The 11,353-nt window shown below is 43.4% G+C and overlaps 1 protein-coding gene across 44 annotated transcripts in view; it reads right to left on the reverse strand.

Moving 5' to 3' along the window:
- Positions 1-11,353, reverse strand: part of PTK2 (protein tyrosine kinase 2) — a 349,037-nt gene that overhangs the window by 5,471 nt on the left and 332,213 nt on the right. For 29 of the 44 annotated variants that reach the window (XM_037728951.1, XM_037728934.1, XM_037728960.1 and 26 more), the window contains 4 exons: positions 11,069-11,175; positions 6,803-6,811; positions 5,382-5,537; positions 1,452-1,532 (listed from right to left, as the gene is read on the reverse strand). In XM_037728951.1, coding sequence (XP_037584879.1) covers positions 1,452-1,532; positions 5,382-5,537; positions 6,803-6,811; positions 11,069-11,175 — 353 coding nt within the window. The remainder of the gene's footprint in view (positions 1-1,451; positions 1,533-5,381; positions 5,538-6,802; positions 6,812-11,068; positions 11,176-11,353) is intronic. The other 15 variants (XM_037728962.1, XM_037728952.1, XM_037728949.1 and 12 more) reach the window with 1 other exon arrangement.

The raw sequence follows: 11,353 nt of genomic DNA on the forward strand, positions 1-11,353 counted from the left end.
ATGCAGCCACTTTCAAGCTGCTCAGAAGCAGGAAGTGATGTGCATACACACATAGACAATGGAGCAGGAATGACAATGTGCTGACATGTTAAAAGGCTGTGAAACTCATAAAGGAAATTTGGGAATTCTCTGTATTAATCTTTTAATTTTCTTCCAAGTCTGAAATGATTTCAAAATAAAAAGAACAAACAAAGGGTGTGTGCTGGGCTGAAGGACTGCCCGCGCTGCCCTAGGAAGGAGTGAAGTGGGCAGTAGGAGTTGGTGGGGAGCGAGGCTGAAGCCTGCAGATCCTGGACTCTAGTAAGCAGGGACGCACCCCTCCTGTGTTTGTCAATCCCAACCGCAGAGTGCACACCCTAGGCTGAAAGACACTAAAACAAATGCAGGTGCCTCTTTTCACTTGGTAGTCATATAAATAAGCAAAATTGCCAAAAGGTGGCAAAGATGATCATTGTTGCTGAGCTACAGTATTTGGGGTCAACTTTGATTCTTTAAAATTTTTTTTTTGAGACCCTAGGATTTTGCTCTGTCACCCAGGATGGAGTACGGTGGCTTGATCCTAACTCACCACAGCCTGAAACTCCTGGGCTCAAGTGATCATCCCATTTCAGCCTCCTGAGTAGCTACTGCACACAGCTAATTTTTTTTTTTTTTTTTTTTTAGTTTTTGTGCAGACAGAATCTCACTTTGTTGCCCAGGCTGGTCATGAACTGGCTTTAGGCCATCCTCTCAACTCAGCTGCCCAAAGTGTTGGGATTACAGGGGTGAGCCTCCACACTCAGCCCTTAAGAAGCCTCTTAAAGACACTTATTAATTTAAAAGGAATTTTTAAAGACAATTTTATTTATTAATTTTTTTGTAGAGACAGGGTCTACTACGTTGTCTTGAACTCCAGCCCTCAAGCCATCCTCCTGCCTTGGCCTCCCAAAGTGGTGGGATTATAGGCGTCAGCTACCATGCCTGGCCTAAAACAGATTTTTTATATTACTATTTCAAATGGAAAACCAGGATCACTCGAAAACTCAACTATTTTTAAGGAGAATTCCAAGAAGGAGACCATGCACGAAGGCTACCCCATTCATATAAGTGCTCCCCTACCTTTGAGGATCATGGCACCAGCAGCAGTTTCCCATTTGCCTTCCTCATCCACTGCTCAGAGCCACATGTATCTCAGGTGAGGACCTCGCACAGTGGTTCTGCAGTGGGCTGGCAGCAGGAAGACCCAGGGTCTGGAATTTGAGTGGCAAATGCTCCATACTACCCCTATGCCCGAGAATGAACAGCCCAGTCCTGGCTGGGGCCAGTGTTACAGGGAAGGTCATCACCTGAAGAGCAGTCGAAGTCTCTGTCGGCCACAGACTGAGGAGATGCCTTTAGCACCAAAGGCATCCCTGAATGTGTCCCCAACCAGTGCTGTCACAGAGGGCTGCAAGGGAAAGATTGTGCCCTACCTCTCGGTGAGTGCTGGCTGGTAGGAGGGGAATGGTCTCATCCACAGTGGCCAATAACGTCCTCAGGGCCAAGCCGACTTCCTAACAGACAAGAATCACAACCAATATTAGAACACACACAAAAGACTTTTATGCCTTTCAGTTACATATTTTTTAATTTCCTTTCCACTTGTTTCAAGGGAAACTTCTGTATTTCTTTTTCTTAGTGCTGAGCCCTATCTTCTAAGTTATGAGGCTCCTTTTTCTCCCAAAAGATTCAGATCTGACTATTTATAGCTCTAATACGCTAAGGAGCCAGTTGAAGAACAGAAGCTAACACGAGAAAGGTCACATAGATGCTGAGGGTGGAAAGCAGGATTTTTTCTTCTCATTTACTCCTTCCAAGCAGATTCTACCACCCTCCTGGCTCCAACACGCCAACTCTGCCAACACAGGTTAGGATAAAGAGTAGCACCTTTCCCCAAGTGTGTTCACTGAATGTGTTCTCACCCATGTACTTTCAAACACCTCATGAGGCTGGCAAGAGATGACATCACTGCCCCAGGTGCAAGGGGGCAGCCTTGCTTTGGATCTCATCTCTTATGGACACTGAGAAGAAACATTCCTCCCTGCCACTTCTGAGTTGTAACAAAAAGGGTCTGAGTATGATTTAAAACAATATAATTTAAAACTCAAATTTTCATTACTGTCATTCTTATGAGGATCAAATATTTAATGACTAAGACATCAAACTACATGTAATATGAATTAAACCAGTAAGTAAATAATGGTTACTTGTAATTGGATCAGCATACAAAACCAATGTCATTTGGCCAAAGTAATACGGTTAAAGTAGTGTCCATAAAATCACCATATAAAATCTTAATAGGTACGAAATTCTTAATGCTTTCATCTACTGTTGAGTTTTTTGTTTAAATTTGGCTGTGGGTTAATGCAAGTTCATCCTTTAACTTTGGTTAAAACTGTTATGTTAACATAGTTAAAAAAACGAACCAGAACGGATCAACTGTGCTTTCCATGAAATATTACAACTTTCAAGCAGCTTTTTCTACATTGATGGTTTATAAGAAGCTGTTGCAAAGACTGCTAATAGGTACACTAAACAACAGTTGTAGGGGCTGGACATGGTGGCTCACGCCTGTAACTCCAGAGCTTTGGGAGGATGAGGCAGGCGGATCACATGAGGTCAGGAGTTCGAGACCAGCCTAGAGAACATGGTGAAACACTGTCTTTACTAAAAATACAAAAATTAGCCAGGCATGACGGTGCATGCCTGTAGTCCCAGCTACTCGGAGGCAGGAAAATTGCTTGAGCCTGGGAGGCAGAGGTTGCAGTGAACCGAGATCATGCCACTGTGCTCCAGCCTGGGAGCCTGGGTGAGGGAATGAGACTCTATCTCAAAAGAAAAGAAAAGAAAAGAAAAAAACAGTTGTAGCCTGGCACGGTGGCTCACGCCTATAATCCCTGCTCTTTGGGAGGCAGAGGCAGGGGGATTGCCTGAGCTCAGGAGTTGGAGACCAGCCTGGGCAACATGGTGAAACACCGTCTCTACTAAAACACAAAATAGTCGGGTGTGATGGCATGCACCTGTAGTCCCAGTTACTCGGGCGGCCGAGGCAGGAAAATTGTAAGAACCCGGGAAGTGGAGGTTGCAGTGAGCCAAGATCGAACCTCTGGACTCCAGCCAGGGCAACAGAGTGATACTTCATCTCAAAAAAAAAAAAAAAAAAAAAAAAAAAAAAAATTGTAGGCTTCTACAACTCAATAACAAAATACAGTATGATTTTAAAAACAGGCAAAAAAAACCCCTTGAGTAGACATTTATGCTCAAAAACCAAACAGATGTTCAATACCTGTATGCAAATCAAAACCACACTTAGATAAACTTCACATCCATTAGATGACAATTATTTTTTTTAAAAAGACACATCCAAAACCCAAGCCCCAAAACAACTCCCTAGAAAATAACAAGGTTTGGTGAGAATATGGAGAAACTGAAACCCTTATGCACTGTTGGTGGGAATGTAACGTGGTGCAGTTGCTATGAAAAACGAATGGGGGCTCCTCAAAAAATTAAAAATAGAATTACCAATGATCCAGCAATTCTGCGTATACACCCAAAGAAGTGAAGGCAGGGTCTCAAAGAGACATCTGTACGCCCATGTTTATCGCAGCATTCTTCATGAGGACTGAAAGGTGGAAGCAACCCAAGTGTCCCGTGATGGTTGAGTAAATAAGCAAAATGCGGGATAAACATACAGTGGAATATTTATTACTCAGCCTTAAAAAGGAAGAAAATTCTGACACATGCCACAACATGGATGAACTCTGAGCTGCTATGCTGAGTGAAATAAGTCAGTCACAAAAGACAAATACAGCATGATTCCACTTATGAGAGGTACCTAGGGTAGTCAATTCATAGAGACAGAAAGTAGGGGGTTGCCAGAGGCTAGGGAAGGGGAAAAGAGGAGAGTTGTTTCAAGTGTACAGAGTTTCAGTTTTGCAAGGAAAGGGTTATGGAGATGGATGGTGCTGATGGTGGCACAACAATGTGAATGTACCTAATGCCTCTGAAATGTACGCTTAAAAGTGGTTAAGATGGCAGTTTTATGTTTCGTGTATTTTACTACAATGAAAAAAAAAAGTATGAGCAAATTTCAGCAACACTGGCTTACAGCAAAGTTTGACCACACTCTGAACTACAGGACACCTCTGTGCACCCAAGATGCCAGTATGTACTCTTTAATAGAAGCCATTGCTGACTTTCCTTGGACCTAGTATCCTTTTTTTTTTTTTTTTTTTTAGACATGGGGGTTTCACCATGTTGGTCAGGCTGGTCTTAAATTCCTGACCTCAAGTGATCCACCCGCCTTGGCCTCCCAAAGTGCTGGGATTACAGGCGTGAGTTACTGCACCTGGCCACTACTGTCCTTTTTCACAGAATACTTGTCACTGGTTACTAGAATCCCCCTCCATTGAACACAATTTACAAAACATCAGTTTACTGGCATATTTTTATTTCTTTTTTACTCTTTTTAAAAGAAAATTCAATGCACACCTACATACGCAACCCTCAGCTTACGAGAAACAATTCAGGGCTGGGTGTGGTGGCTCACATCTGTAATCCCAGCACTTTGGGAGGCCGAGGTGGGTAGATCACAAGGTCAGGAGCTTAAGATCAGCCTGGCCAACATGTTGAAACCCCGTCTCTACTAAAAATACAAAAATTAGCTGGGTGTAGTGGCAGATGCTTGTAATCCCAGCTACTCAGGAGGCTGGGGCAGAGAACTGCTTGAACCCGGGAGGTGGAGGTTGCAGTGAGCCAAGATTGCACCACTGCACTCTAGCCTGGGCAACAGAGCGAGACTCCATCTAAAAAACAAGACAAAACAAAACCCAAAAAACAACAGAGATAAATCCCCCAAAGCCAGCATCTTTCTTCAGCTGGCTCCTCCTTAGAGGCGCAGGATCTGAATTTGATAATGGTCATCCGTCTACTTGTCTCTGCACTCTAACAACATAAACACATCTCCCTAAGTCTTATATAGGATTATTTTGCATGTTTTTCAACTTTACATAAATGGCATCATACTATAAGCATGCTTTTGTAGCTTTCTCTTTACTGTACACTTTATGTGTGAGAGATAATTATTTTTTATTTTTACAAAAACATAATTATTAAAAGACTGTTCTGCTTCAAGTCACTCCCAGCCTAGTGTTTACCGACAGAAGAAAACAAGATAGGAATGGCAATTCAGAGTAAATGTGGTTCTCACTAACACTGCCGCTGTACAGTGCCTTCGCAAAGACCTTCAAAAACATTAGCACTGCCTTTGGATTGGGGGGCACCTACAGCCATCTATCAACTGGCACCATAGCTTCCAAGAAACAAGAACATTTTTGCCAGTACATAATGTGACTGTGTTTTACCTTCACCATAGGGACATATTCCTCTGGCGGGGCCGGCTGGATTTTACTGGACATCTCGATGACAGCTTTCACCAGGCCCGTCACATTCTCATACACCTTATCATTTGACCGGTCCAGGTTGGCAGTAGGTGGGGGGCTGATTTCCTGGGGCTGAAGCTGACAACACAAAAGCCAGTAATTTTTCTTCTCTCCAGCAGATGGCATGAGATCACCACAATCAAGCCAGAGAGGGTCTTAAGAGATCAAAGCAGATTGCAGAAGGTCATTGATTTTCTTGTGTATACGGAATATAGTTCAGATTAAGAATGATGGTAAAGTAATTCTTCCAAGTGACAAATTAGGCAATTCTTTTTTCTAACTTTGAGCTCAGTTAAAGGAAATGAGATGGAATCATACACATTATACTAAAAACCCCAGATTCTTTCAGAGATGTGATTCAATGTCCCCGCACCCCCAAAATCACTCACCACAAGAGAATAATCCATCTGAGGATTTACTGAATTTTAGACAAAATTACCTATTTGGCTAGAGTCAAACATTCTACATGAAGGCTATAAGGATTTCCACTTAGTTTAAATTCTGCAGTGAAAACTACATGGCTCAGCTTAGCTGCCCTCAGCTACCTAATGGAAATATGTGCTTGGTACAGTTATAAAAAGCTGACACAGAAATGCGCTCTAAGGGGACAAGAGATCTGTTTGCAGGTTGTGATCGAAATCAAAGCAGCAGTGGCGTCACCAGGAGCCTCCCTGCCAGAGACCCCGGTTTCAGCCAGCTCTGTGCTGACTGCTGGAAAGCACCTGGGCCCATGCTTATAAAGCCTCAGCTCTCTCACCCAGGCAATGGTGATGAAGGAAGATGAGGCCACAGATGTTAATGTCTACCTAGGGCCTGGGCACAGAAGAGACATCAACAAATGTTAACTAAGATAACTTGAGTGCTGAAGGTGGAATAACATGAGGACCTTTGGAAAATCTTTAGTATTTAAAAATTCCAGTGGTTAGACTTATACCAGGCATAAAATGGTGTATATATACACTTTTTAAAAAAAGACTAACTTATAGTACATATAGTTCAATTAGGAACCCACTGCCAGTGCTCAGTCTAAATATAAGTTCCCATTTCTGAACCCTTGGGTGCTTTTGCCCAGGTAGTCTGGAACAAATTAATTCTTGGTTGTCCCAAAGTCTGGGTATGAGATAGAAAAGCACAAGAACAATTCATTTACTGCAAACATGTGCATGTCTCATTCTCTTGCAAACATAAACACTGCTTTTGGCATCTGTCAGTCATGACAGGTGACAAACCAGGCCGAAGTGCCCTTCCACTTGAGCTTCCTGCTTTTCAGTCCAAAATTACATGCAGAGAGCCGGGTGCGATAGAGCGAGCTGGACAGACACACAAAGACACAATGTGCTTACCCTCCATGGCTATTGTCGAACGGAAGGTGAGGAAAAGTTAAAGGAATTTATCAGAGAAAGGGAAAAAAGAAAAACAATATTAATAAAGGCATCAGACAAATCCCCCATAAAAACACATGAGCAGAACAAAAAGGAGCTAGTTTCCAAGCCTGCCCACCACCTCTCACTCACTGTTGCCAGGGTGTGGCTACTGTGCCACCTTGCTCACTGCCCCAGCACACTGCATAGAGAGGTCTGCCATGCACCATGCTCAGTTACAAAACAAATGCAGGGAACATGCAAAGCCTGAGGAACAATCCAGCAGCAGTGCAAGATCAACAGAATTAGGGCTCTTCAAAAAGAAAGAAGGAGGACATACGGTTTTAATTACTGAAAACTGCCCATCTGAATTCTCAGAGATTCAGGAAAAACTGCAGCAGTCTCAATTCCTGAGCCTGGTCCCTCAACATCCTCGGGAATCTATTTCATCATTTAGCCATACTGCCATCATAAAGGTTCCTGACTTGGGGCTACATTGAAAGATATTAGGCCCAGCCTGGCCAACATGGTGAAACTCCATCTCTACTAAGAATACAAAAATTAGCCGGGCGTGTTGGTGTATGCCTGTAATCCCAGCTACTCGGGAGGTTGAGGCAGGAGAGTTGTTTGAACCTGGGAGGTGGAGGTTGCAGTGAGCCGAGACCGTGCCACTGCACTCCAGCCTGGGCAACAGAGCGAGACTGCGTCTCAGAAAAGAAAAAAAAGACCAAAAAAATAAAAATAAATTTTAAAAAAAGGGCCAGGCATAGTGGCTCACGCCTGTAATCCAAGCACTTTGGAGGCCGAGGCGGGCTGATCACCTGAGGTAGGGAGTTCAAGACCAGCCTGACCAGCATGGTGAAACCCCGTCTTAAAAAAAAAAAAAATACATTGGGAGCTTATTTTTAAAACAAAAGTAGAACCAAAATCCCTCTTTTGAGCTGATTCTTATGATTACGTTCTGCTACTCTAAACTGGGCAGTTTTCTTTAACGTGTTTTCTGTAAAGCTCAAGCCAGGGCTGCCTTACTATATAACCACATCATTTCCAAGAGACGACTGCCTGTATTTTCTGCACCGAGAGTCACAGTGCAGTCTTCTGTTTAACTTCACAGGATAATGTGCCAGTTCCAACTGCACCAACACAAAAAGGCACAGGGCTTCTTGACGAGGGTGACACAGTGATAGACAGTTCTATAATTCTAGGGAGGTTGTAACTTGTTTAAAGCTTCTATTCTTTTGTACTTTGCCCTTTGCCCAATCCTTGTGGTAGAAGGGCACTATCATAATGCTTCTAGTGACCATTCACAGTGACATTCCAGAAGCAAAAGCTGTTTGGAAAGACTCCTATTGGTTTCCTATAATCTGGAGCTCAGCAGGCAGCTGACGATAAACTCTATAGGTGTAGTCAGTTCCAACCACTTCGGTTGATACTTACAGACTCAGATAGTTAAGAACCAAAATGCAATGCTACCTAGGAAAATCTGAGACTGATTTTGGCTAAATGTTATTTGGATGAATTATTTTAGTTATATATAAAGGTAAGTATTTCACTATCAGTGGTTGTTGTTGTTGTTTAAGACAGAGTTTTGCTCTGTCGCCCAGGCTGGAGTGCAGTAGTGTGATCTCAGCTTACCCACAACCACTGCCTCCTGGATTCAAGTGATTCTTGTGCCTCAGCCTCCTGAGCAGCTGAACTACAGGCTCACGCTACCATGCACAGCTAATTTTTATATTTTTAGTAGAGACAGAGTTTCACTGTGTTGGCCAGGCTGGTCTGGTTGGTATTCTTGGTCTCAAGCAATCCATCTGCCTTGGCCTCTCAAAGTGCTGGAATCACAGGTGTGAGCCACTGTGCCTGGCTGCATTTCAGTATTAGACCAATACTGTTCTTTTAGGATGGATTCAATGACCTCTACCAAGCAGACAATGAAGAAATAGGGACACATATTTCACATTATTTAAAAATCTTTACTTAATATATTTTAAGTACACATATTATTTTCATCAAGAGTTCAATCTGCTTTATCCCTTACATTGAGGGTATTCCTAATTCTATGTATTCATTATGTTATTCCAGCTGTGAAACATAAGCGCATGTCAGAATTCTAAGGTGGTACCTGATCTACCTTGAAAGTTGGTTTTTCATTATAATGCAATCCATTTTGAAAGTCTGCTCTTTTGGATTATGAAAATGAGAAACAACTCATTAATCTCATTCTGTCCACTTTTCTTTTTTGAAAGAGATGGGGTCTCATTATGTTGCCCAGGTCAGATTCACACTGCTGGGCTGAAGTGATCCTCCTTCCTTAGCCTCCCAAATAGCTGGGACTACAGGGGTGTGCCACCATGCCTGGTTCCTTTTTAGAAATTTATTGAAATAAGCCAATACTGGGAAAGGTGTGTCCTTCCTCAATTCTCCCTGAAGAAGATTGAGTGTATCCTTAATAGAACTGCCAGGAGGTATCCTGGGGATTGAGGGTCTGGTGAGCTGGGGAAGCTCCAGATTCCCAGGCGCTTACAAGCCACTGGCATGAACTCTGGGGACCAGTGGGTACTTTCACTATGGCCACAGAGAGCAGGCTAGTTTGTGCCAGTGGCTGCCCATTCACCCACTGGTCACCTTCTCAATGGACACTGGCAAACCTGTGCCCTCTAAGCTGCAGGCTATCACTCTAGGCCTGGAGATGACACTTTCTCTTACCCTGGACTAACTCTCTGATGAGTCTGAGAAGACAATATATCTACATCTAACTAAGCTTCAGCTTTGGAGGTGACAGCCTTTGAGTGAAGTCTATGCTCAGCTAGGCCTGTGGCCAAGCGCCTTGAACACACTGCTTAACTCTGTGAGCCTTGGTCATCTGAGAAATGATACCACCACTGATCCTGTGAGGTTGACATGAGAAATGACAATACAAGAAAAAGGTCTGCCCCAGCATTTGGCAAAGGGAAGATGCTCAATAAATGGTGGTTATTGGTAAGCAAAGTTTATCTTAACCTGCTATGATATTTATCAGATTTTAAGATGTCTTCCACTTTTAAGATGCATCATTTTTGTTTGTTTGTTTCCTCAAGATGGAGTCTTGCTCTGTCACCCAGGCTGGAGTGCAATGGTATACTTTCAGCTCACTGCAACCTCTTCCCCCTGAGTTCAAGCAATTCTCCTGCCTTAGCCTCCCGAGTATCTGGGATTACAGGTGCGCACCACCACGCCTGGCAAATTTTTTGTACTTTTCTTAGAGGTGGAATTTTACCATGTTGACTAGGCTGATCTCGAACTCTTGACCTCATGATCTGCCCACCATGGACTCCCAAAGTGCTGGGATTATAAGCATGAGCCACCGCACCTGGCCAAAGATGCATCATTTTTTAATGCACCATTAAGCTAGAAAAAAAATGCTGCCAATTAAACCAAAACACCATCCCAATTTTAGTAAAGATATTAAAATTGTAAAAAAAAAAGGTATATCAGAATTAAGAAATAGGGTCTATTTTGAGAAGTAATTTGTTATCTTAAGTGGAAAGTAAAAAGATCTCATCTCCTTACAGGAGCCAGGCTAGAAGAGGAGAGCCTCCTTCTTCAGATCTCCCAGGGAAGAAGGCTGCCATTCTAGCGGCTCCAGCACTTGGTGGGGGCTGGTGGGGACCCAGGAGAGCCACAGACAACAACAGTTCCAGCTGCATACCCTTCGGGGCAGGCAGCAACCGATTTCTGACTGCCAAATTTGGAAGCTTGTAGCTGTTTGTGCCCGAGTCAAACACTCCCCTTGGTCTGAGGATGGCTCTACTCAGCATACATTGCTTTTACAAATCCAATTCTAACTCTAAATGGAAAATAATGAAGTTTTCCATGAAGCCACACTTATAAACTTGGAGCCTACAGAAAGTCCTCACTTACCTGGTTTAATTAATTTTTAAAACCAGAAGCAATCTCAGCACTTTATTCTAAAGAAAACATTCTGTCTAATCAGAGGAAGATGTACATAGAAAATCAGAATCTGACTGAGTTCCTAAAATCTCTCACACTGAGAGAAAAATGGGCAAGAAAATGTTTGCATCAAGCTTTTCCCTGACTCTCAGAGGGGTTTAGAACCAGACCAATCGACTCCTGGGTCTCGCTGCAGTTCCACTCTGCACTGTTCTATTTTCCACACCATCTCCACTCTACGACATGAACACAGTCAACTAAGTACTAGAGGACTCCACAAATCCTGCAAGCAGAATGTGCTGCACAGGCTCAGATGCCCACCTTGACACCCTCGTTGTAGCTGTCCCCAGGGCTGCTGAGGCTGGCAAGGCTTCCCAGGTGACCGGGGGCTCCAGGGCGAGGTGGTTTCTTTGGTGGAGCTGCAGGATCTGGTGAGAGAGAATGATTCCCGTTAAGTCATGTGTGTTAAGAACGAGAAAGAAGGTCAGGTGTAGTGGCTCATGCCTAGCACTTTGGGAGGCCGGGCCAGGCGGATTCCCTGAGCTCAGGAGTTTGAGTCCAGCCTGTGCAACATGGTGCAACCCTATTTCTACTAAAATACCAAAA

This window comes from Cebus imitator, unplaced genomic scaffold (assembly GCF_001604975.1).
Source record: "Cebus imitator isolate Cc_AM_T3 unplaced genomic scaffold, Cebus_imitator-1.0 Scaffold284, whole genome shotgun sequence".
In the NCBI taxonomy this organism is placed as follows: Eukaryota; Metazoa; Chordata; class Mammalia; order Primates; family Cebidae; genus Cebus; species Cebus imitator.